This window comes from Palaemon carinicauda, chromosome 2 (genome assembly GCF_036898095.1).
Source record: "Palaemon carinicauda isolate YSFRI2023 chromosome 2, ASM3689809v2, whole genome shotgun sequence".
In the NCBI taxonomy this organism is placed as follows: domain Eukaryota; kingdom Metazoa; phylum Arthropoda; class Malacostraca; order Decapoda; family Palaemonidae; genus Palaemon; species Palaemon carinicauda.
In genome coordinates, this window is record NC_090726.1 from 152,939,648 (window position 1) to 152,967,100 (window position 27,453).

At 43.9% G+C, this 27,453-nt stretch overlaps 1 protein-coding gene across 1 annotated transcript in view; it reads left to right on the forward strand.

The window, feature by feature from the left end:
* The window catches only part of LOC137620693 (protein mono-ADP-ribosyltransferase PARP3-like), a 307,977-nt gene that overhangs the window by 107,644 nt on the left and 172,880 nt on the right, over positions 1-27,453 (forward strand). The window contains exon 6 of the mRNA XM_068351043.1: positions 24,461-24,652. Within this exon, the coding sequence (XP_068207144.1) occupies positions 24,461-24,652 (192 nt within the window). The remainder of the gene's footprint in view (positions 1-24,460; positions 24,653-27,453) is intronic.

Consider the following 27,453-nt stretch of genomic DNA (forward strand, 5'->3'; position numbering starts at 1 on the left):
AACTTTGCGTGAATTTTGGAGGAGCCACTTCAACATCGTGCACTGCTTTAAGATCATAGATCAGGCTTGGGTGGGATTAACTCGACGGACCCTCAATTCTGCCTGGAAGAAGCTGTGGCCTGATGCAGTTTCTCCCCGAGATTTCGAAGGTTTTGACCCCGAACCTGATCCCGTGGTGGGTGCAGCGGAAGACGTAGAGGAAATCGTCTCCCTTGGCAAGTCCATGGGTCTGGAGGTTGACCCAGATGACGTTATGGAACTCGTCGCCGAACATCACGACGAACTTACCACAGAGGAGCTCAAGGAACTCCATGCTATGTCTGAGCACATGAGTGATGACGAGGAAGGGATCGAGGAGGTAGAACATGTGTTAGTTTCGGCGCATATAAAAGGGGTGTTAGGAAAATATCAAGACGTGGTCGACTTCATCGACAAATACCACCCTAAAAAATTGCAGGTTTGTCGTGTAGTTGCGCAGTTCGATGATGTTTGCCTAACTCACTTTTGAAACATTCTGAAAAGCCGTACCAAGCAACTATCTATCGATAATTTCTTTAAAAAAACTACTAAGCGAACTCGTGATGAAGAGGATGTAAGTGATTCAAAGAAAACGGCAAAGAGTGAAGCGGAAGAAAGTGAAACAAAGAAAACGGCAAAGAGTGAAGCGGAAAGAAATTCAAAGTTTAGTCAATTTTAAGTGTAGAGTGAAAGTGATTAAAATTAATCATCAAAAAGAAAAAAAGAAAATGTAAAAAAAAATATAAAATATAAAAAAAAAAAAATAAGCTAAGTTATGTTAAAGTTCACTTAGTGTAAATTAGAATAAGTTACGGTAGTGTACGTTTATCGTAGTTAACCTCTCTACCTCCTCGCCGCCCGTCCATCTCCTCTCTGCGTAGCAAGACCAACAACACCTGCGCTGGAGTTTCTAAGGTAAAGTGATGCTAAAAACCCGTTTCTTATTTATCATTTTTTGCTAATTCTTCTTTTTTACATGTCTATTATCTAATTTAGTGTGCATTATTCTCATGGGAAATTATGTGTAGTAGTTTATTAAGAAGTTATCATAGGTTTTTGGGCTCAACCACGGATTAAACCTATTTCAATGTATTCTTATGGGAAAATTCGTTTCGACATCCGAACATTTTCTACATCCGAAGTTGGTTCTGGAACGGATTAAATTCGTATTTAGAGGTACCACTGTACCTGTATTTTGTTTTTCATGACTAAGGGAATTACTAAATGGTCATAATATAGTTACGGTACCCATGTCTGGCAATAGTTATCCTGCTCCTGGTATCACACTGAGGTTCTATGTAAACATGGATACATGTTTGTAAACCTGGATTAAGTTCTGAATGTTGCATCCACTTTTCATTTGTTCCTGCATGGATACAAATCCTTGTTCTTTAATAGGAGTATGCTTTCAGAGTAGCTGGAACAAGGATTTTATGATTTATAACGATGGGTCGGTAGTTACTGGTGGGTGCCAGGTAGGCACCCCCTTCCCTTCTTCTCAGCATTCTAAGTAGCCACTGTATGTAGCTGCTGCAGAGTACTGATGTACTCAAAGCATCATCAATTGGATATTTTCATTTTTTTTTTATATTTTTGATAATTGTTGGCAGTTTTTTGTGTGCGAGGGATATTAATGATGAAGAAAGGTTTTGCAGTGTTTCCCATTGACTGTAGCTGACTAACAGTTGTCTGTGTAACCTGCCTAAATATACTTTCTTGTTCCTCTGTTGACAGTATTCTTGTTGCTGTTTATTCCCTCACGGGTGGGGAGGAATGTCTGCTGCTGCCAAGTTGAAGGGAGAGTTGCTGCCCTTCTTATCAGTTTCTTCAATTATCTGGAAAACACTAGAGACATACAGTATCACCTGGTGGTGCTGTCCCTTCATAGAGGTCCTAGGGTCTCCTTCCTTGAAGTGTCGTCACCATCGACTTCTGCCTTCTATGGAAGACCAATTGAAATGTATTTATGTGACTCCTGCCATTTTTCCCCGAGGGAAAGACAATTCTGTCACAGGAGTCTCCATGACTCTCTTCTAAGAAGAAAGAAGAATGAGACGACCCAAAGACATGACGAGAATGTAGAAGACACCTGAGAGGGTATTTTGTGATTTTGTCTAAAATGCAATTTTAAATATGTAACTAACCTCGTAGTTACATATATATATAGCTTAAATCCCGCGTTTCGTCGCACGCACGGAAGAAATTCAAATTTTGTGGCAATCGCCGCCATGACAGTAGGTGGTCATTCATGAGTGCCATCTCTCATAGGTAACTGGAACCATTCCCAACATTCCTCAGAAATTCCCTGCCGTTGATCGAGTCAACACCTAGGAAATTTGTTTCGCTGATATTACTTTTATCTACAATTTGGTGAAGTACCTTTTGTTTGATTATTGTTAATGGCTTTCGCTGCTTGTTTTTGGATATGTTTTTGACTTTTCACTACAGTTTAGATAGACTTTGTTGGATTTTTGACCTGGACTTTTTTCTGATTACAAAATGGCTGACTCTATAATAAGAAGGTGTGTTAGAGGATGCAAGACTCGTATGCCTAAGGCTTCATTTTGATCTTCACTCAATATGTAATGGTTGCAGAGGGCAGGTATGTACTTTTAGTAACAGGTGTGTTGAATGTCGGTCTTTGTCTGATAAAGAATGGAATGAGTTTGATCGCTATGTTAAGCGACTAGAGAAGGATAGGCTTAGAAGAGCTAGATCGACCAGTGTTCTTTCAAATAGATCGTCTGATAGTCATATTCCTTCTAATGTACATCACTCTAATATTCCTATTCCTGATCCTAAGGCAGTAGTTCCAGACCCCACTATGGTGTCGGAGGTAAGTGAACCTTCTTTAAAGGATGTGATGGCTGCAATTTCAGCCTTAGGTGCACAGGTTCGATCCTTGACTTAGGAAAAAGAATTTATGTGGGGTGCAGTGCGTGGCTTGCAAAGCAAGCTTGTGAATAGTGATAGTGAAGTGGAGGGTGCGTCCGTTCGTGTCCGTCATAATCCCAGCCTGGGACCTCTTCCATGCTCCCCAACCCCTGGGAGAAGGAATGTCGAAAGGCGAAAGGATATGTCAGACCTTGATCAGCGAACGGACGTCCCCTCGAGCGATTCTGTTGACGCTTCCCAGGATGCTCCCCCTCGCCGCAGGAAAGGCGAGATAAGAAAGTGTTAGTCCTCGCCAGATGACGCAAAACCGCGACGTGGTTGTCGTCAACCCCTTCTCTCAAGGCCGCTCAAGAGACGTATGTCTCCTGCTAAACCATCCTGCAGTAACTGGAGCTCGCCGGAAGTTTTTCTTTAGGAAGAAGACGACGTGTCAGCGCCAAAACAGTCGCGTAAGGCACATAGTTCGTCGGAGGAAGAGGGTGCTCATTTCACTTAGGTGCACGTTTCTCCCCCTCCCTCAGATTGGGAGATGTCGCAAGGACTTTCCCCTGGTGGTCACCCGACAACGGTTAACGCTCCCTTGCAGTGATCGTTATACAGTTCAGCTAGCGATAAGAATCGTGACGCTCCTTCGCAGCAGTCTGGACGCGCCGCAAGTGTCAAATCTGTCTGAGCTGAAGAGGTCGATTACGTCTCTGTTTGACGCATAGTTCACGAACAGAGGAATCTCGTAAAGAACCAAAGGACATCAACAGACCAAGGAAAGGAGCTGCCGCTAACCAAGGCGTTATCGGACTGCAAATTATTCCTGCGCTCAGCAACGCTCCCTCGCATTGATCGGGACGCGTTTCGGGAAGCGACAAGGTTCTGGATTCTCCCTCGCGGCATGCTGGACGCATGCAGCACGCTGGAAGCTTACAGCAACCTGGACGCATGCAGCAGGATGGACGTATGCTGGACGCATGCAGTCAGGACTTGTCCCCGCAGCATGGTAGACAAGCAGTTGTCTCTCCTTCGCGACATGCTGGACGCGCAAATAACACTTCCTCGCATCAGGCTGTAAACATACAGCATGTGGGATGCACGCTGGACGCACGCGAGCAGGACTTTCCCTCGCAGCATGCAGGTCGCAATGTTGACGCTTCCTTGCAGCATGATGATGATATGCTGGAAGCACTTGAACATGACTGTCCTTCGAGACTTGCGGGACGCAAGCGTGACGTTTCCTCGCAGATGACTGGAATCTTGCACGATGTTTCATCACAGCATGAGGAGGTTTTTCTGGAAGACGATAATCGACAAGATGAGGCAAGTTTGTCTCCCACCCATTCGACTCAGGGGATCGATATTCCCTTAGCCGAAGTTTTAGAGGAGGAATCCCAGGATACGCTGCAGGCAGCTGACCTTAAAAAATTACTGACGGTTCTAACAACACTGTATCCAGAGGACTTTTCTCAGCCTATGCCTCAGAGTCTGCCCTCCCAGTTTTTGAAGGGCAGACCCCCAAAACCATCCTCCTTCAAGAAAATGGTTCTGGCTAGATCGGTTAAGAGAGCTTTCTCAACTCTCAATCAATGGACTTCCAAGAGAAAGGATCTAGGGAAAGCCACCTTTTCCTTTCCACCTACTAGACTGGCCTCCAGATCTAGTGTGTGGTATGAGACTGGGGAAGTTCTTGGTTTGGGAGTTCCTGCCTCCTCCCAGGGAGACTTCTCCAGACTTGTTGACGCCTCACGCAGGTCAGCCATGAGCAAGTCGAAGATTATGTGGTCCACTTCTGAGATGGACCATTTGCTGAAGGGCATTTTTAGGACGATAGAAGTCTTCAGTCTTATGGACTGGACTCTCAGAGCTCTCGCAGAGGCCACAGACCCAAAGAACGAGGCTCAGATGCATCTGATTGCCTGTCTTGATAAGGCCGTAAGGGATGGCTCCATCGAACTCTCCGCCCTTTTCATGGCAGGAGTTCTTAAAAAGAGGGCTATGCTATGTTCCTTCCTATCTTCAGGTTTGACCCTTGCTCATAGATCTGAACTTTATTTGCTCCGTTGGGTAATCATCTTTTCCCTCCTGACTTAGTGAAAGACTTGTTGGCAGCTCTGGCACAACAGGCTACGTAAGATCTTATCTCTAGGACTGCTAAGAAAGTCCTCCCTGCCAGCTTTTTAGCAAGGAAGCAAAAGGAAGCTCCTCCCACTCGCCAGCCCTTTTGTGGGAGAGCCCCTTCTAGGGGAACTCAGAGAATTGCTGCTGGAGGTCAAACTTGCAGATTCTCAAGACAGCAACCCAAATCAAGTAAGTGAGACCTGCAACCTCCAGACACTAGTGGGAGCCAGGTTATCCCACTTTTGGCGAGAGTGGAGCCAAAGGGGGCGGACGTCTGGACAATCGATGTCCTCAAGGAGGGATACAAGATCCCCTTCCTGAGAATTCCTCCCATGTCGTCGAAACCCTTAGAGTTGACATCCTACTCAGGGAACAAGGCAGCAGCTCTTCAAGAGCAAGTCAACCTTATGCTGTCGAAATCTGCCATAGAAGTGGTAGAGGACACCTCCTCGGAGGGGTTTTACAACAGACTTTTCCTAGTTCCGAAGAACTCGGGGGTGATGGAGACCTGTTCTGGACATCAGTCCCTTGAACAAGTTCTTCAGCAAGGTAAAATTTGCCATGGAAACTTCTGCATCAGTCCTTGCAGGCACCAGACAAGGAGACTGGATGGTGTCATTGGATCTGCAGGACGCGTATTTCCACTTCCCGATACACCCGAACCACAGAAAATTTCTAAGGTTCGTGTTCCTCAAAACCACTTATCAGTTCAAAGCACTCAGGTTTGGACTGAGCACGGCTCCCTACGTTTTTACCCGAGTGGTTGCCAACGTGGCTCGCTGGCTTCACCGAAAGGGAGTAAGGATATCTTTGTACCGGACGACTGGCTACTCAGAGCAGAATCACAAGAAAAGTGTCTGGAGGCTCTTCAAATTACAATGTCCTTAATGCAACAGTTAGGTCTGATGGTGAACCTGGCCAAATCTCAACTAACACCCTCACAGAAAATCATTTATCTGGGGATGAGAATTCACTCAGCGGTTTTTCGGGCTTTTCCATCCCCGAAACGCATTCTAGATTGCCTAGTTAAGGTGCGACATTTCCTAGACTTACGGTCCTGCTCGGTGAGAGAATGGATGAGTCTCCTGGGCACCCTCTCATCATCGAACAGTTCGTTTCCCTGGGAAGACTTCATTTACGGCCTCTTCAATTTCATCTGGCAAAGTTTTGGATGAGAGGTCAAAGTCTAGAAAAGTGGATGCTGATTCCTCTGGGGATCAGGAATCACTTGAGTTGGTGGGACGATGCCAACAAACTCCAGGAAGGCCTCGAACTGTATCAGAGGAACCCAGACCTAGTGTTGTACTCCGACGCCTCAGACATGGGGTGGGGTGCAACACTCTGGAAGGCCGAGATATCGGGTCTGTGGGTAGAGTCTCAGAGGAAATGGCACATAAATATCAAGGAGCTAGTGGCCATTCACCTAGCCCTCATACACTTTCAGGAGGAAGTCCAAGGAAGATTGGTTCAGATCAACACAGACAACACCACTGCGTTGGCTTACATAAAAAAGCAGGGAGGCACTCGTTCAGACTCACTTTACGAGGCTGCGAGAGATCTACTACTGTGGGCGAAAGCGAGGGACATAACCCTGATAACTCGCTTCATAGAATGGGAAAAGAACGTCAGGGCGGATCTTCTCAGCAGAGGAAGGCAAGTTCTAACTACAGAGTGGACGAGGTGTGCACCAGCCTTTGGATGTTGTGGGGTCAACCCTCGATAGACCTCTTCGCTACACAAATGACAAAGAGGTTTCCAGTGTATTGCTCTCCAGTCCCAGACCAGGAAGCAGCCGCAGTGGACGCTTTTATCTTGAATTGGGAGGGTCTAAACGTGTACGCTTTTCCACCATTCAAGATCCTGGAACGGAGTCCTGAAAAAGTTCAGGGAATCGCCCAACGCCCGCATGACCCTGATAGCTCCGTTTTGGCCCATGAGACCTTGGGTTGCGGAAGTGATGGAGTGGCTGGTAGACTCCCCCAGAACGTTGCCAAATCAGAGCGATCTACTCAAACAGCCACACTTAGAGAGGTACCATCAGAATCTCCCCGCTCTCAATCTGACTGCCTTTCGACTATCGAAAAGCTGGCAAGAGCGAAGGGCTTTTCAAGGGAAGGTGCACGAGCTATTGCGAGAGCTAGAAGGACATCCACTATTAGAGTTTACCAATCCAAGTGGGATGTATTTAGAGTATGGTGCAGGAATAACAAACATTCCTCTACCAGTACCTCTATAGCCCATATAGCAGATTTTCTGTTGTATCTGCAAACAAAAGAGAAGCTGACTGTGCCTTCCATCAAGGTTTACCGCAGCATGCTAACCTCCGTCTTTCGTCACCGACACATTGACGTGTCAGGTAACAAGGATCTCTCAGATCTCATTAGATCTTTTGAGACCACTAAGAGAAAGGACAATCCAACCCCCTCTTGGAACCTGGATGTAGTCCTGGCCTTTTTAACCAAGTAGGTTTGAACCCTTGGAAGGATCTTACCAAAAAGACACTTTTCCTAGTTGCATTGGCTACAGCCAAAAGGGTAGGAGAGTTACAAGCCATCAGCAAGAACGTGGGCTTTAATGGAGACAATGCAGTTTGCTCCCTTCAGCTGGGCTTTCTCGCGAAAAACAAGGATCCTTCTCGACCTTGGCCTAGATTTTTACCATCCCAGGGCTATCTCACTTAGTTGGACGGGAGAAGGAGAGAGGCCTTTGTCCAGTGAGAGCTCTGAAATTTTATCTGCACACGTCCAAAAACCTGAGAGGACAAGCAGACAACCTCTGGTGCTCAGTTAAAAAGCCCCCTTTGCCGTTATCAAAGAATGCCCTAGCTTTTTTCATTAAGGATCTGATAAGGCAAGCTCACCAGAATTGTGAGGAAAGAAGTTTCCCAATCCTTAAGGTAAAACCACATGAGGTTAGAGCTCTTGCAACTTCTATGGCTTACAAGTACAATAAGTCAATGAAGTCAATTCTGGAAGCTACTTTCTGGCGAAGTAAATCAATCTTCGCAGACTGTTGTCTCAAAGATGTCCAGACCCAGCATGTGGATTGCTGTTCCCTGGGTCCGTATGTTACCTCTGGCGTCGTAGTTGGAGAAGGGTCTACTGCCTCTTCCCTATAACCTTTTTTATATATACCCTTGCCTTTTTCTTGTACTTGTATTCATAGGTTGTCTGTGAAGGTTGTTGCAGCCTTCCACAGTCTGGTTCACAGTCAAGTTAGTTTTTTATGGTGTGTTTTTAATTTTGGAGTAGGTGATCAGAATCATTATCCATGGCTATGTCAGGTTAGCAAGGGTGGAGGTCTAGCCATGCTAAGGTCGAGGACCTTGTGGCGGCCCCACAGAGACTTTTACAGCCCCCTGGGTGGATTGCTGAGTCTCTTAAGGAATGCAGGCGAAATGAGTCAGGATAACTTTGAAGCCAGCCTCCTTATCAGGTAAGAACCAGATTATTGGTACTACTAATTGTAGCTATTAATAATTATACGAATTTCCGATGGGATGAGGTTTTCTACCTGCCACCAATGGTGTCAATCAGCTATATATATGTAACTACCAGGGAAGTTACATATTTAAAAATGGTATTTTTATTATAAAATAAATTTTTAAATATACTTACCTGGTAGTTACATATATAAAAGGGCCCTCCCTCCTCCCCTCTGAAAACAGGGGCATGATATTTCTGAGGAATGTTGGGAATGGTTCCAGTTACCTATGAGAGATGGTGCTCATGTATGACCACCTCTGTCATGGCGGCGATTGCCGCGAAATTTTAATTTCTGCCGTGCGCGACGAAATGCGGGATTTAAGCTATAGATATGTAACTAACAGGTGAGTATATTTAAAAATTAATTTTTTAATAAAAATACCATTTTATCTGTCTAAATGAATTTGTTTAAAGTATAATTTATCTACAAACAAATTGTTGAAAATACATTTTGTATAATTTTTTTTGTATTAGCCATAAATATGAAATCATGATGCTTTCATAGTTTCTTCACAGTATGATAATTACTAAGAACTGTTGGCTTTAAGCCATCTAAGGACATACTTTTTTACAATGCTAATGAGTATAGATAGATGTTTGCTGTAATATGGAACATAACTAGTTGTTCTGTACTTTTTGTGATAAAACTAATTGTTTGCCATTTACTTGATGAATGTGAGTATACAAAGAAAATTTTAAAAAATAGGCAAGTCTTTATATGTTATCTTTAAAGACATTTGAATTTTTAAATTCATTATGCTTAATACTTTTTAATGGTAAATTGTGTATATCAGCAGATTCGAGGAACCAACTGAAAACAGTAAGAATGAAACTACTAAAGACCTTCAAGGTTAAATCTTGTTAAAATTGTCTTTTACTATAATTATTGACTTTTATTTTTTTCTTTCTAAAGTACAATTTTTTGCTTCAACTTATCTGAAAAACACTTCTCTTATTGTGGGAATATTCAAAATATTAATGCCCAGAGTCACAATCCCTCTTGAATTTGTGGAATCAGAAAAAGGTCGCAAGAAGTTTGCTTATGATGGTCATATGTTTTATAAGAATGGTGTAAGTAGGGACAGTGTTTATTGGAAGCATGATAGATGTCTTAGTTCTATCCCATATAGGAAACAACTGTTTATTCTTAGTAGCATGCTAAATAATATGTAACTATTCCTTTCCATTGTTAACAAAATTTCTTAGTAAATATCACACTGTGAGGAAACTGTGGAGGCAACAAGTTTATATTTATATACAACTGATACAAATAAATTTTAGACATATTGTATTTGACACAATTTGCTTGCAGATGACTTGTACTTTAGACATATCCTTTTAGACAAACTCGTTTTGACAAATTGTTCTAGATAAATTGCATTTCAGATGAATTTGCTTAGACCCCAGGAGAGTGCTTCTTTGTCTCGTCGCACACTGCTGGTCAGAATGGAAGGGTTCTGTCATTATTTTCCCCGTTTTAATCCGAGAAATCATAAAGATCGGTTAATTGGAATTGTGTTCGAGTGATTCCTACTGTTTCTTTCCCCATGCGAGGAGAGAGTTTTACCCATCCTACTATGTCACAGTTTGCAAACTTCAAATATCTATTGTAGGTGTAATGTTTAACAAGAAAAGTCACCCCCCAACTAGAAATAACTCGTAGAATTAATAAGTTCAGCAGCTGCTTGCATTTGTTTTATCTCTTCATGAAAGACATGATTATCCCAAGAAAAGTCAAAATTTTAATATACACCTCTATGTTAAGGCCAGTACTTACATATGGAAATTAATCATGGACCTTAACAACTAAGACCAGAAGCCAGATTCAAGCTGGAGAAATGAGAGCTGAGATTAATCAAGGTAGTCACAAGATTAGACAGACTTTGTGATGAGGACATCAGGAGAGAACTAGAAATGGAAGATATTTTGAAGTTTGTAGAAAGAGAACAGCTTCGATGGTATGGTCATGTGAAGAGAATGGATGAGAATAGATGTCATGGGAAATATATAGAATGGATCCCTGAAGGAAGAAAGAAGACCAGTGAGGCGACCAAAGAAAGGATGGAAGGAAAAAATAGATATGTCAATGATAAAGAGAAACTCTTCCCTACAAGAAGGCAGACAACGTTGGAGAGAGTTCTTGAGGCAGGGAGACTGACAAGCTGTTGCTTACCTGGCATCTGGTGAGAACGATAAGTGAGTGCTCATCTGTTCGCCATCATGTACTTCTTTGCTCTCATACACTTCTGTTTGTTCTTTTGATAGTCAGCGCTTGTCTAGAAACAATAATGGTGCTGGCTGTTCACTCTCTTCTGGAGAGCTGTATGCTTCTATTTGCACATACCCTTGCGTACCTGAGTGCTCTGTAGTTCACCGGAAAATCCACAAGTGTCGGAATGCACGTTCCTTGAGCCATAAAGCACTTGCCTACTAGAAAAAAAAAATTGGTTTGTGAGTGATCTCTCATTCCCGATCAGTCTTGACCTGAGCGAAGGAGTTCATCAACATTATAAAGTCAACCCAAGAACAGGATGGTCCACAGGTCCTTGCGGAGTATATGCTTAAATGTTTTTGACCAGTCACCCAAGGCTTGCAATCTAAGCCTTCTAAGAAAGATAGCCCCTTGGCCATTGCCTCCTCTTTGGAATACAGGTCAGGTCCTGTACTATAACCAGGGAGAAAAAAAAAGTCAAACTTTGATGACATGTTCTAACTCAACCAGACTACTTTCAGAAGACGAGTGGAGAGACATAATACAATCTACACAGGACTCGGTGCCTGTTCCAGCAGAATCAGGAAACCTGGAATCTGAAGCAACCTTCTTAAAGGGCCTTGCCATTATTAGGCTGATGAACCACTTATTTATTGCCTTGCAGGGCTTAAGACCACCCTTTAAACTTCATTAGTCTGAACTGGCACTTGAAGTATTCAAGAATGCAAACTTGCAAGTATCTAGTGAAGTAATTCACTCAGAACAAGTCATTCTAACAAAGTTCTACCCTTGCTACTCTCTAGGCAGAAGAGATTTTATACACCTGTGGAATCCAGTCCTTCCCTTGGCCTATTGATGCCGCTATTACGACCCTGACTCCAGGGTCACTGATGGAAAGACTTGGGTCGGAGCCTACCATCATCGAAGCTTCTGAATTTGTCAACATGAAAGCTGCTTGCTTCCATGGCGAGCCTCTAGGTGATGCCCTGTCTGGACCATGAGTCGGTTGCAGAGGCATTCTTTGCCCCTTCTCATGACCTTTCAAAGCCAGAGAACAAGAAGAACTTTACTAGACTGGGCTAATCCAGGCAAAATACTAGACTGGGCTAATCCAGGCAAAATTAGTAGGAAATGGGTTATCTTCGCTTGTGTCACTAGTCATTCTGAAGGATAGAAGATCTCAATTGCCTCGGTACAGGATATTGTAGCCAGGACCCAGAATCCAGGCGGCCACAAGTCTAATTCTTCTTCGACTCTTCCCTACAAAGGCAATTAGTGGGGACCTGAATGACTTACCTTCCTGTTCCGGGGGATGGGGCCACTATGACTCTTCCTTCTGTGCGAAAGGAATAAGGAAAGGGATTCTAAATCTTTATTCTTACTGGATTTGTCCAACAATCAGACATGTACTCTCACAAGAGGACGAGAGGAACACTGCGGATTCAATGACCTGAAGCCAGCTGATCAGATCCACCTTAGCTTGCAGGAAGAGCCTGTAAGAAGCCCTGTTTGCAAAGACAGTAATATGTTAGCAACAGATGACTTTTTCTGCATATTACTTATGGGGGTATCCATAGGTATCCTGGATACCTGTATCTTTGAACCAGTGGTAGGAGCTCAACAGGTCATGTAGCAAACCTTGCTCACCCACGGGACTAGTAGCATCTCTTCAACGATACATATGATCGAGCAGCTTTTCTTAGAAGTAAGATTGTTTAAAAGCATTTCTCCCATCCTCCTAAATGAGGGAGATGATGGCCAAATGTATGCACCCATGTTCCCATATGATCATACATTTATACACTTCATACAAATAGTTATGTTCCTCCCTTGACCATATTATTGTTGTTGTTATTATTATTATTATTATTATTATTATTATTATTATTATTATTATTATTATCATCATCACAGTATTATTATTATTATTATTATTATTATTATTATTATTATTATTATTATTATTATTATTATTATTATTAGCTAAGCTACAACCTTAGTTGAATAGCCCTGTGAGGAAAGGAAATAATTAAACTATGTGTGAAGTAGTGAACAATTAAAATAGAATATTTCAAGAACAATGGCAACATTAAAACAGGTCTTTCATATGTAAACTATAAAAATGGACATGTCAGCTTGTTCAATATAAAAACATTTGCTGCAAGTTTGAACTTTTGAAGTTCTACCAATTCAACTACCTGATTAGAAAGACCATTCCACAACTTGGTCATAGCTGGAAAAAAAAACTTCTAGTATACTGCATAGTATTGAGCCTCGTGATGGAGAAGGGCTGACAATTAGAATTAACTGCATACTTAGTATTATGAAGAAGATGGTATTGGCCTGGAACATCTAAATGTAAAGGAGGGTCAGAATTATGGAAACTCTTATGCAACATGCACAACGAACTAATTGAACGACGGTGCAAAAGACTAATATCTATATCTGGAATAAGAAATTTAATAGACCACAAGTTCCTGTCTAATAAATTAGGATGAGAATCAGCAGCTGAAGACCAGACAGGAGAGCAATACTCAAAACAAGGTATAATGAAAGAATTGAAACACTTCTTCAGAATAGATTGATTACTGAAAATCTTACAAGACTTTCTCAATATGCCAATTTTTTATTCTATTGATGAAGAGACAGACTTATTGTGTTTCTCAAGAAAGTAAATTTCCTGTCAAGAAGCACACCTAAAATATTAAAAGTAATACAGAGTTAAAGAAAATTTATCAGTGCTGAGATCTGGATGTTGAGGAGCCACTATCCTTGACCTACTTACAATTATACTTTGAGTTTTGTTAGGATTCAACTTCATTCCCTATAATTTGCACCTTGCACTAATTTTAGCTAGATCTCTATGAAGAGATTCAGCAACCCCAGACCTATATTCAGGAGATAGAATTGATTCAAAGAGAGTAGCATCATCTGCATACCGTATATTTCCGCGTATAAGGCGACCTTCATATAAGACGAGGTACAAAATTTGAGCAAATTTTTATGAATTTATCTCATATCGGTAGTATAAGAAGACTGCTCAATTATAAAACCATCTGTGTATATAGCCTAGGCTAGCTTTTGCAACACTAGATACCTTATGAAATATAGGTTATGTAAAGATGATGATATTTACTGTATCCTTATAAATTAAAAATAAATGAAATAATAAAACAAATCCTTTATTGTTTTCCTCGAACACACTTCACGGTCGTCACCTAGCCTGCATTGTTTTGTTTACGCTCATCAGCTGCTCACGTACGAAATGCCCGTTCCTCCTCTTTCTTCTTCTTCTTTTATGTTCTTTGATGTTCTTTGCGAGTTTGTTATAAAAGCATACGATAATGTAAAGGTGGAAAGTGTCATAAAATAATTTTTAAAATACAGGATCTCAAATGCCATGTATTGTAGTGAAGACGATTTATTGAACGAATGCGACGACGAAGCCAAAGTCGACTCACCGGAACCGGACTGGAATCCTTACGATGATGGCGTATATGATAAATCTCGTGATGTGTTCGAACAGTTTTTCGAAACACAGTGATAACTGTGAGGAGTTTTAGTGGTGTTAGATTTATACATGTCACAGGTTTAATGTTTAATATTGATTGGAAATAAAGTTTTACAAATTTTTAGGTTTTAAATGCAATACTGTAGTGTACCGTAAATTTTATTGAGAAATAAAGATTGTACCGTTTGTAATCCAAAATTGTTATTTACAGCTAAAAATAATAATTCTTAAACAAATAAATAATATGATACCCTATATGTTATTACTATCGTAATTAACACTAGCATTAAAATTACTGAAAGGTTAGCTAGAGAAAAAGTTGCTAATAACGCAACCAATACTCGATGTTTACATTTTCTCAGCTGTGCTCGTATGGTTAAAAGTTGGAATTATTCCTCGAATTTATCATTTATGCTATTTTTGTAGATATGCCAATAATATATACGGTAAAAATTGTTTCATTACTTTCATTATACATTTATATATTAATGCAAATCATTTCATGTGTGTCGGTGGTTATCGCACCTCAACCTAGGCTAGCCTACTGATAAACCAGACATAGAATTCAAGGTGTGATTTTATAACGGTAGTATAAGACGAACCCCCATTTTTAATGGTTAAATTTTGGAATATAGGGTCGTCTTATACGCGGAAATATACGGTAATACTGAAAGGAGCTTATTTTCTAGGCCAAACCACAGCATGCGTATTTAGTATGAAAAGTAATGGGCCAAGAATACTATTTTGAGGAACACCAGATATCACATGTCTGTACTGTACTTACTATGGTGCCTATCAACAACAACTCTTTGCAATGTAATACTTGAAAATTCAATAATGATGCTAAGAAAAGACCCACCCCTTCCCAACTGTTTGAGTTGGAAAACAAGGGCCTCATGATCAACACAGTCAAAGGCAGCACTAAAATAAAGGCCAATCATACAAACTTCCTGATCATAATCAAGGGATTTGTGTACAGCATTGGAGATTGTAAGAAGGGCATCACATACTCCAAGGCCCTATGAAAGCCAAATTGCAAACTAAAAAACATGATTACCGTCAGCAAATCTATTTAGACGTTTTGCCATAAGATGTTCAAAAACTTTTGATAAAATGGCAGTATGCAAATTGGGCGGTAATCAGCTGGACTTTGGCTACCCCAAATGCATTTACATAATAGAGTAACATAACCAATTCTTAAACAAGTGCTAAAAGAACCTCTTCTTGCTAACTTGCAGAAAATAACTTAGGAGTTGAGAAATCTGCAGTCTTTATAAAAAACAAAGGAAAGTACTATTTGGGTCTACATCTTCATAAGCATCAAGGTCCATCAAGAGACCTTCACTTTCCCAAGATTGAAAAGCTAAACTAGTTCGTTTAGCTTCAGGAAAATAGGAATGAGAAAGATCAAATATCTAATTACTCTGCTTACTGTAAAACACATCAGTCAAAAGGGTTGCCTTTTCCTTTGGCCAGTGAGTGACAACGATCAGGTTTAAGTAAAGGAGGAACTGTTGTGTCTGCACCAGAATGCAGATTTAATGATAGCCTACCTGTGTTGTACCAGAAATGGTTTCTTTTAGTTAAATTGTATTGCTTTTCAGTTGAAGCATAAACTCTCTGAGCAAAAGCTCTAAGCCGAGTATAGTATTCCAAGTAAAATTTGATCTGTTACCCTTCCAAAGATGTTAGGCCTCCTGCTTCTCCAAATACGCACGTTCACAATCATCCTTGAACCAGGGTTTGTCTTTCACTCGGAACCTTAGCACACGAGAAGGGATATGCTTATCAATTATGTTGACTAGATTTTCATTCAAAGGAACAATAGGCTCAACAGTTATACATTCGTGACCAATTCAAGTCCAAAAGATCACACAAAAGGCCATTCCAGTCTGCTTGAGATATTATATAAATCTTACATGAGTAAAACACATCTAACACAGGCTGCACATTCTTGACTACTAATGAAATCAAGGCACGATCAGATGTCCCTACTGGAGAACCAACCTTAATTGTTATAATGCCAGGGAAGCCAGTGTATGCAAGGTCCAAGCAGTTACCAGTCCATTGTAATAACATACCCTAACACCTGCGTCATCTCATGTCCTGGTTGTTAGGAGGATGACAGGAATGCTTTGACATTCTTACAAAAGTAAACCAGCTAGTTGGTTAGATGCTCTTCCTCCTAAGTCTTCTATTAAAGATTGAAGGTTTGTATCCAAGTAGGAACAAATCTCAATTTTTTAAGAAATGGCAATCTATTCAATTTTTATTCAACATGTTGAGGAACATGCTAAATAGAATTATTTTATGGGATTACTCAAAATTCAGTGCTAGGCTGTGAGTACATAGGTGCAAGTTTTGTTGCATGAGTGCATTACCCATGGTCAAATCTGTTTTACAGTAGTCCTATATGGAATTGTAACTGCTATTAAGAAATTATCAGTATGGAAGAAGGAAATATTACCATTTATAGAGATGGAAAAACTGTTTTAAAGTCAGTCTTTTTATAGTGTTTGAATTTCTAAATACAGGGACTTTTAAAAATATAAGTAAATGTAGAGGAATATAAGTAGACTTTTAGGGGGTTTCTGCACACATGGGTACACTTGGCAAAGAAGTCTGATCAAAGTTAGGAAAGGACCCTGCACCGAATATACTTTTAAGAATACATTGACTACAGTGTAATGATTCCATGCCAAGAAACAGTAATTTTCTATAGGTTTATAGGAAGAACAATAGAGTGTAATAATTAACAGTGAAATGAGAGGGATCACATCGGACATGTATTCTTGGAAGTTTAGCAACAATGTAAGAAGGTTGGAGACAGTCCTTTGTCATTTACAAGTTGACCTTGCCTATTTCAAGCATGGTTTCTTGATAAGTGAATTTCAACCATATTGTAATGATTGCCAGGTTCTACGAGAGGTCTTGTTATTATATTTTATAGAATTAGAATTATCTTTTTTATTGAATATGAATTCTTTAAATAGTTAAGCATTTTTTGTCATCTTCATCGGTGACCTTTAGAGTAGTAACTCCTGATAATTTACGATTATTTTTTTATTTACCAGTTCCAAGTTCCAGGGCTCAACATATGAATTGTAAAAATTTCTTTCCACATTGATAGCTCCTCAAGTAACTGTCAAGTGCTGGGCTTTAGTGCAAAAACTGTTTTTATTCATTAACTAAATAATTTTTTTACAAACCTATCACTTTTATGAATTAAAGTGCTAGCCTAATGACCTCACGTCTCTTGTAAAGTAGTTAGACACTACATGGAATTACCTATTTTTTGCTCATATTGAGATTTTGAAATCCAGATGTGCAGAACCAAGATTGATTTTTCCTCTAAAGGTTAATGTCTAGAGGAGCTTCACAGGCCTAAAGGCAGTTGTAAGTTTTGTGGTTTGTAGAAAGAAAAAATTATATTTGTTCCAACACAGAGACTTACCTCGAACTACTTTCTTAGGAGTTACCTGGAATCTCCTCTCAACCGACCAGAGTTTTGTGTAGTCTACCCTACTTCCGTTTTCTGTGGGGACTAACCCAGGCGTAAGGAGAACGTGCCCTGAGGGTAGTCCTGAGCTAGGTCGGCGTTAGCTTGGGTCTCGCTCGTCAGTAAGTTCTCTGGTCGCGTCGTGATACCATCACGCCGCTCTCCATTCTCTTGCGACCCTTTGTGTCCCCGACTCGTGTGTCCCACGTGGTGTCTCTGTGCTCTCCCTTGTGTTCTCGCGTGTTCACTATTTCCCTTGTGCTTCCCAAGTGTTTTCCTTATCCCTTCCCTTCGTGCCTGTGTCTTGTGGTTGTGTTGTGATGGAGCAGACCCGCCGTTGTCTGGGCCTAGAGCCGGGAAGTCGTGTGGAGCGTTCCTTTCCAAGCCGGAGGTGGACCCGCATTCCCTTTGCTCTTCCTGTAGAGGCAGTGTGTGTTCGCCGACGGATACGTGCTCGGAGTGTGTTAGCTGGAATGAAATCCAGTGGGTGCGTTATAGCACAAAGAAGAAGAAATCCTCTAAACGATCCCCCAGGAAGGCGAGCATCTCTTCGCCATTGCCGTCGCCAGGTGGAAGGTCTGACGGGATTTCTGTCCCTTCTTCCCCTACCCAGGGTAGGGGACGAGGTAAGTCCGTTGCAGGGAAGGTGCCGATGGCTCTTCCCCAAGAGTCTAATATACATGATGTGGGGGTTGCTGAATCGTCACAGGCTAGTGGGGGGCCTGATAGTGCTTTGTCTGGGGGTCTTGGAGACTCTGCCCTTGTGATTGGGGGGCACGTCTCCTCCGATGACCCCATGTGGAGTAACACTGTTCCTGTCTCTTCGCCCGCGTCTTGGGCCTGTGTTTCAGGTACTTCAGCAGCTGATGGCGTCCAGGATAGGTTGGACTCGACGGTAGGGGAGCCCTTCGGGTGGAAGCTCCCGAAAACACCAGGTAGGTCCCCGTTGCGGATGGAGGATGGCCTAGATTCCTGGTTCCCCAGCGTGGTGAGGCCGACCTCCTTTCCAGCTCCTCTGACGGCGGTTCCTGACTCGTTTTTACAACCCTCGACCTCTGGAACTCAACAGTTCGCGAAGACCTCCGTTGCCCCCGCTTCCGTCCGTCGGTCAGGTTATGCAGTATCGTCGGGATCTTCGGAGGCCGACTCTTCGGTCTCTTCGGAGGGTGAAGCGAGGAGGAGGCGCCGGCGGAGGAGGGAGAGATCCAGATGCAGGCGCTCCCGCTCAAGGTCCCGCTCAAGGTATAGCAGAAGACGATCCAGGTCACCGAGGAGGAAGTACAGGAAGAGTAGGTCCCCCAATGGTGAATGGGTCTTCGTTCCCCGCAGGAGGGTCGGGGACTTCGACGAGTTTCAGCGTTCTCCAAGCCGCCGGTCCAGAGACTATTCTCCATGGAGGACCTCGGCCAGCCATAAGTATGACCCTCGCAAGGAACAGAGCGAGAAGGCCTCTTCAGGTAGGCGTAAGGCCGCGAAGCTTCTGGCTCAACCCGCCCAGCGGGGGGAGCCGCGCTTTCGGACGGGCAGCCTGGTCGGGTCAGCAGGTTGGACTCGCAGGAACGGCTTCCTCCGTCGGGCCAGCCCACGGAAGCCGCGTCCTCGTCGTCCAAAGACATTTTACGGACGGTAGTCCTCGCCGACACGGCGATCCCCGTCCCGACACCCGGGCCTAGTGCGGAAGTTCCCGTCGGCGCAGACCGTTACCACCGCAGGGAGGTGCTCGTCGAGTCCGAGCCACAACGACCGATGGGAGTGCCCGTTGACCCGGCACCTCGGAATCAGGCAGAGGGTGTTGCTGGCGACAGGGAAGGTTCCCCAACCGAGGACTCGCATATCGTAGGGTGATAGGCCTTATACGCAGACATCACCGGATCGAAGAACCTGTTCCAGCCGACGAGGACTCCTGGCGGTCCAGCCTAAATCGGCTGATGAAGGCCCCCGTGCAGCAGAAACCCTCCCTGACGCTGCCTGTGGCCAGGGATTTGATCCTGGGCCGTGCCCACGTAGACAAGATTGTGGCGGGCAATGCCGAAGCCCCCAAGTCACAGAGTTCCTCAAAGTTACTACAGGGACTCAGGTCCCAGAGTAAGTTTTATGTCCAGAAGGCCAGCGACCGGGAGCCTGCAAAATAGAGTCTTCCCTAGAAGTATTGAGCCAGGGTGCCCCAGAAGACAGAGCCGCATCAGCCCCGATTTGTTTTTCACAGTCGGAGGCTGCGATGATGGAGGAAATGTCCAAAGACTTGGTCCACGTCGCCTCCTGGTTGGACTGGTGGGCCTCCACTCTGGTAGGTGTGCAAGCCACCTACGACTTGACAGACCCGGCGAAACAAGACCTCCTGAAGGAACTCATCATCTCCGGGGGAAAGACCTTAAAGTTCCTAACTTATCAGTCTCTTGCCCTGTCAGCCAACTGGGTACTTCGGAAAAGGGATACGATCTTGGCCAAGAGAAGCAAGGGCTTTGAGGAGCCTACCTGTGTGGGGTGACTCCCTGTTTCCGTTGAAACAGTTGGAGGAGCTCATGGAAAAGGTCTCGAAAAGGAAGGATGTGAGCACACCCAGACCCCACCCCGTGAGGAGGCCCGCTTACAGGAGGTCAACGTCGGATGGCCCCTCTACTTCTCATGCCTCTCCTAGCCTGACGAGGAGAGACGCCCCATCTACCTCTTGGGCTCAACCACCACAGCCCCCCCGTAGAGGAGCCCCAGCAGCGTCTGCCTCTTTTAGGACGGCATACTCAGCGTCCAGGAGAGGGCGTTCAGGCCGCTCCTCCAGGAGGAGATAGAGTGGGAGGCCCCCTACTCCTGCCCAAGCCTCAGGTTGGGGGATGCCTCAGACAATATTGGCAAGCATGGAGGGCTCACGGTGCGGAGCCCTGGACAGTATCCGTACTGAAAGAAGGGTACAGACTCCCGTTCTTAACGGAACCTCCACCTTTGATTCCAGCCAGTCTGCGGAGTGGCTGGCACCCAAGGACCCCTTGAAGAGGGCAGCCCTTCAGGAAGAAGTTTCCACTATGATGGAGAAAGGTGCAATGGAAGTGGTCCTACATCCGGGCCCAGGCTTCTTCTGGTGGAAAAGGCGACAGGGGGATGGAGACCGGTGATAGACCTGTCAGCCCTCAAGTTTGTTTGCAAGACGGTCTTCAAAATGGACACCCCGAAGTCGGTCTTGCAGTCCTTGAGGGAAGGGGACTACATGATGACCATAGACCTCAAGGACGCATACTTTCAAATCCCGGTCCACCCCTCAAGCAGGAAGTTTCTCCGGGTGAAGTGGGGTGCCCAGATCCTACAGTTCAAGACTCTCTGCTTCGGTTTGTCAACAGCTCCCCAGGTATTCACAAGAGTTCACGACAGTTTCGGTATGGGCTCACGAGAGGGGTATTCGCCTCATTCGATACCTGGACGACTGGTTGCTCCTTTCCTCCTCAGAGGGAGTTTTGAAGGAGCAAGGTGTAAAGCTACTTCAATTCTGCAAGGATCTGGGTATCACGATCAACCAGGAAAAATCAAATCTGTCGCCCTCCACCAGGATGACCTACTTGGGGATGACACTGGACTCCCGACTAGTGAAGGCCTTTCCGTCGGAGGACCGGGTGAACAACCTGGAATGAATCCTCCTGCCTTTCCTTTCGAGACAACCCAGGAGAGCCAAAAGACTGGCAAAGGCTGATAAAGCATCTAGTGACGTTAGAGAAACTCGTTCCCCGAGGGAGGCTCGGGCTCAGGAGCATCGAATGGAACCTGAAGGGTCTCTGGAACCAAGTAGACTCGCCCTACAAATTAATCCCCGTCCTGCCGGAGACAATACCCTCCCTGGAGTGGTGGCAGTGTCGGTCGAATACTCTCAAGGGGATGCCCTTCGCAACCGAGCCTCCCGAGATGCTTCTGTTTACAGACGCCTCCAAAGAGGGGTGGGGGGCACATCTCCTCAACGAGGCAACGAGAGGAACCTGGACGGACGAGGAGAAAGGGCAGCACATCAACGTCCTGGAGTTGAAGGCAGTCCGAGAAGCTTGCCTACAGTTCGTCGATCTTCTAAGGGGAAACACGGCGGCGTTGATGTGCGACAACGCCACGGTAGTCCCGTACATAAAGAAACACGGAGGTCTAAAATCGAAGGAGTTGTGCGATCTCGCTCTGGAGATCCTGGATTGGGCAGAGTCGAACCAGATAGTGATTTCAGCAAGGTTCATTCCAGGCAAAAAGAACGTCCTAGCCGACGGCCTCAGCAGGATGGGACAAGTAGTGGGAACAGAGTGGTCCCTCCTCCCAGAAGTAGCCAGACTCATCATTCAAAAATGGGGATCGCCAGTGATGGATCTCTTTGCAACCAGGCTGAACGCACAACTCCCCGTGTTTTGTTCTCCTGTCCCAGACCCAAAGACGGCCTTGGAAGATGCTTTTCAACACAAATGGGACAACCTCACGTGTACGCTTTTCCCCCCTTCACATTGATCAGGCAAGTGCTCAACAGAGTACGGACGGCCCGAAACTTAAAGATGACTTTGGTAGCGCCCTGGTGGCCGGAGAGGGAGTGGTTCGCGGATCTAAGGGACCTGGCATGTCTTCCTCCGTGGCCTCTACCCGACAGGCCAGATCTTCTACAGCAGCCACACTTTCTAAGGTTCCACGACAATCCTCAGTCTCTACGCCTTCACGCCTGGAGACTATCGAGCGGCTCCTGAGGAAGGAAGGATATTCAACAGGAACTGCAGAAAAGATGTCACGTTATCTGAGACGGTCTTCAGCAGCGGTCTACCAAGCAAAATGGGCCACTTTTACGAAATGGTGTGCCTCAAAGAACATCAAGCCTCTCAAAGCTTCGGTCCCAGATATCGCGGATTTTCTAGTGCATCTCAGAGACGAAGTGGGCATGTCAATTCCGGCTATCAAAGGAGTCCGTGCAGCCTTGGGCTAAGTCTTCCTACTGAAGGGCATCGACCTGGGCACCTCTAGGCACATTTCTATGCTCATCAGGAGCTTCGAACAAGCTTGCCCTCCGCAGGCCTCCAGGGTGCCGCAGTGGGACTTGGCAAGGGTATTGAAAATGTTAAGTGGTCCCCCGTTCGAACCCCTGAAGGATATAGTAGACAGGGATCTCACTCTCAAGACGGTCTTCTTGTTGGCCTTGGCCTCTGCTAAGAGAGTAGGAGAGATCCATGGGTTGTCTTACGACATCTCTCATTCGAAGGGGTGGAGGGAAATCTCCCTCAAGTTCGTCCCTTCTTTCGTGGCAAAGACTCAAAATCCAGCGGTCTGGGATCCGAAGTTCAAGGGATTTTCAATGCCGGCCATTCCTAAGACAGGGAATCCAGAAGATTTGAAGTTGTGCCCCGTCCGTGCCGTTAGAAAGTACCTTGAGAGGACTGCCCATCTCCGCCCTGGTATCAAAAATCTTTTTGTCTCCACGGGTGTTACGAAAAAGCAGGTATCTAAGAATACCATCTCCTTTTGGCTGAGACGGGTTATTGTCAGAGCCTATAATGAGGAGGGACTGCCCCTGCCAGGTACTCCCAGGCCCCATGACATTAGGGGTCTAAGTACTTCTCTAGCTTTTGAGAGGAACATGGCGGTGGGCCAGATCCTTCGAGCAGGCACCTGGTCGAATCAGTCGACCTTCACAGCACATTATCTCAAGGATTACTCTAGGAGGTTTTTAGACGGTTTTTCTATTGGGACAGTCATCTCCGCGCTCCAAGCGATTTAACTGTGAAGCCCCAGGTACAATCGCGGATAACAAAACCAAGAGACACAGGTTCGTTCCCTTTCACCCTAGTCCCCGTTTTCCTATCCCTGCTCGGAGATAACCCCACATACAAACCAAAGAAGACACGTCTCTACAACATCGTCACGGGACTCAGCATCATGGAATTTTTTAAAGGGTGAGTACTTAGACACTAACATGAGCTCTTTGTGTAGTTTTCCCTACCTTTCGTTTTCCGTTATATTTTGCAACCTAGTTCACATCTAGGTTACTGGACGTCCGGTTAGCTTGGTCTGAAGTTCAGGAAGACACTCCCACCTCCTAAAGTGTAAGTCTCCTAAGAAAGTAGTTCGAGGTAAGTCTCTGTGTTGGAACAAATCACAAATTTTAAGTAATTTGTATTTTTCCTAACATACTTACCGAGAACTACTTTCGGGTAATGGCCCTCCCTACCTTCCCCGAGTGCCTTTCTGCCCTTGAAGAACCTTTTGTACCATCCTAAGAACTTACTGACGAGCGAGACCCAAGCTAACGCCGACCTAGCTCAGGACTACCCTCAGGGCACGTTCTCCTTACGCCTGGGTTAGTCCCCACAGAAAACGGAAGTAGGGTAGACTATACAAAACTCTGGTCGGTTGAGAGGAGATTCCAGGTAACTCCTAAGAAAGTAGTTCTCGGTAAGTATGTTAGGAAAAATACAAATTACTTAAAATTTGTGATATTTTCTTGAAACTTTTATTTACTTATTTTCCAAGTGTTATCAATAATGGAAGTGTAATAGTATTAAAAAAATAATTCCCTTAAAAGGCAAACTATAGATTAAAATTCAAATTTTTCTTGTTTGGCTTGAAATAAAAGGGCTTAAACTAATTTCATATTCTGCAAGAAAGAGTATGGTTAAAAAAGAAATGCTCATGCAATGTATGGAAATTACATTATTTAGTTGGGCATAAAGCAAAATACCATAAAATCTTCATGTTAGTCAGAAACATATTCCTGTAATATAAACTTTCTTTTTCTTTAGATGAAGATAGTGATGGTGAAGACGATGCTACCGATACTGTCGATTCAGTTCCTGTTAAGAGGGAACTTGTTGTTTCTCAAGCTGGATGTAATTTAGACTACAGAACACAAATCATGATTAAACTGTTGTTCTCAGATGACATGTTTATTGGCCAAATGTCATCTATGAAGTTAGGTGAGTACTGCACATCATGTAAAGTTTTTGTGCTTGCTTGTTCAAGGCTCTTCAAAGAAAAACAATGAAAGATGTTGGGAATGTTATTTACCATATGCACATAAGGTGATCTCTGGTGTTAAATATGGTATCATCTCTCATTTAGTGGGTTATTTACACATACCTGCATCTACTTAGATTGATTTTTTATGCTGGTATACACTGTATTTATTTAATTGTATATGATACTGTAATTGATTATAAATGGTATTCAAGTGTGAAAGAAATGAAAACTGGAGTATTTGTAACAGAATTTATAATTTCTATGAATCTCCCCTGATGTTCATATTGCTTTGTCCCCAAACCTAACTCAATATTGACGCTGCCCCTAAGGTAGTAATTTTTTTTCTTCCCTTAGAAAGGCCACAGTTCTTGGCATTGACCTCACCTATTTTAAGCATGGTTTCTTGATGGCAAGTGAATTTCAACCATATTGTAATGACTGCCAGGTTCCTTTGATATGAAACTGTAGACTTGCCTCCAAGGCTCGAGGTTATTGCATTAATAAAAGCATACAATGCTAGTAGCATTTTCGGGCTCAGGCCATGTCGTCCTGATGGAAGGGTTCCTTTAGGTAGCCTTCTAAAGGATATATACTACAGTGATACTCCCAGAGAAATAAACTGAAGGTCTCCAGGATTCTAACTCCTGACGCAAGTATCCAATTAAGGATATCTCATAATATCAGGGGACGTATTTTTAGATACGAGTCATAGCAATCTTCACCCCGAATAGATTTAACTCTTTGATGTAAGGGGGAAGAGTGGCGAAAGAAGGGGGTGCCGATCTAGGTCCCCGGTGGACCTCCTTCCCCATTACTACTACGACGCCATTCCTTTTCTTGTAGCTCTCTAAGCGAGTTGTGCTCCCGTGTTAACCCGGTGTTTTGTTACAAGTTATTGAAAATTCATCATGCAATCTCCAGCATTTTCATCCTTTGGAAAGTTGAGCATTAATTCTTTCCTGTGTAAAATTTTAGTCTCCCTTTTGACAGTTAAATTTCTATAATTTCAGTGTGTTTAGGTGAGCATTTCCCAGACCGGAGGCAGCCATTTTACGACTGCATTCGCCCGTTACTATTACATTTTAGTTAGTCAGTAGGGTGACATTTCCCAGTATTGAGCTATAACGTTAGCTATTTAGGCAAATTATACAAGCGGTGATCTTGCATACATGAATTTTATTCCTCTTCCTGTTATGTGACTTTACTGATCAGATGCGGCGGGAGCCCTGGCGGTACCAACTACCTTGGCCGGGGATCCTACCAGAGCGAGACTACTCTCGCTCATATATACATTAGTAAAGTAATTCCCCATGTTTAGCATCACCCTATCGTTCCTTATTGATTCGGACGAGAACTTACATTCTCTAGAATCTATGGATAAGGTATGATGTATATTCTCTCTTAGAGAAAAGAGGCTAAACCCTTCCTCCCTCCCTGAGTGCAGCCGCCGCTACAGGCGGTAACCACTGTCTTCATTGCCGTCGAGCTCCGGCTTTGATTTAGATAGTGACGAACTCAGGGTGCCCTAGTCTTGCCGCCGATGATCTCGCCGACAGAGGAACCATGTCTCCTCTGCCGCCGACGATGTCGTCAGCACAGGAAGCCATGCTTCCTCAGTTCACTGTTGAAGGTAGGCGGCATACCTGCCGCCACCTCTCATTTCTTGAACTATAAGACCCTTTACCCTTCCCCCTTCTGTCCTTTAGTGACGTCATAGCCATCACAATATTCTTTCACCGGTATTCTGACAGTCATCCCGGCTTGCTAGGTTGACTGCGTTACCGGCTGGTACCCTGCCGGTAGCAGTAAGTTCAGTCGTCTCAGCCACCTCCCCCCTTACTTCCTTCCTTCACAGGAAGTGAATATTATTGGGGGGAAGATTAAGATGGCTCGTGACCGCTGCCGGTGGGAAACCTAACATACTTTGGGAAGTCCTCAGCCCTCTCTTGGACTGCCATCCACAAAAGTTTCCATCAGCGGTATAGCCGGCAGCAGACCTTTCGTGGATGGGTGGAAGCCAGAATCAGACAGATTCTTACCCCTTCCATTGGAACTCTCATTCTAGCAAGGAGACTGTAGGTGGCATGATAGTCCTCCTACACTTCCAATTGTTATGTTAACCATAATAATAGGAAGCTCTCCTTCCTCACTGCTTTTTCTCTCTCTATCAGTTAGTGCTGCCATTTACTAATCTAACCCCGGTAGTTCCGCCGGCTAAACTACCGTATACAACTATACAGTAGTACACACATTTTTTAACACTGTGTTTCCTGTCGCAGTCTATTGTTGGGACCACGATTTTGTGTTGAGGCTAAGTACTCCCTTAACACCCAGATGGTTTATTTCGATCATCAGGATCCTAAAAAATCACCGATCAGTGTTAATATATATTACAGGTAGATAATGTTAGTATAGACACTTACTAACTCTAACTCTAGTTCCTAGAGTTTTCTCCTACCTTGTATTCTCCCTATCAGGGAAACTAAATATTATTACTGACGGAGGTCTCAGCAATGGCCTGGGAGAGGAAATAGATATGTGTCTTTTCTACTTCCTTTCAAGCTTACTATCCTAAGCTACCATAAACGATAGTAATTACTATTGTTAATAAAAATTGTATGCTTTTATATCACTGATATAAAAAATTGAATACTCATTGAGCCCCTTTTCCTTTACAGGAGGAGCCAATGAAGAAGTGTGCAGCCTTATTCTGCAACCACAAAGGCAAAAACTTTTGTGGCCACACGAAGTGCAGGACTCATGCCCCCTGCTGCAT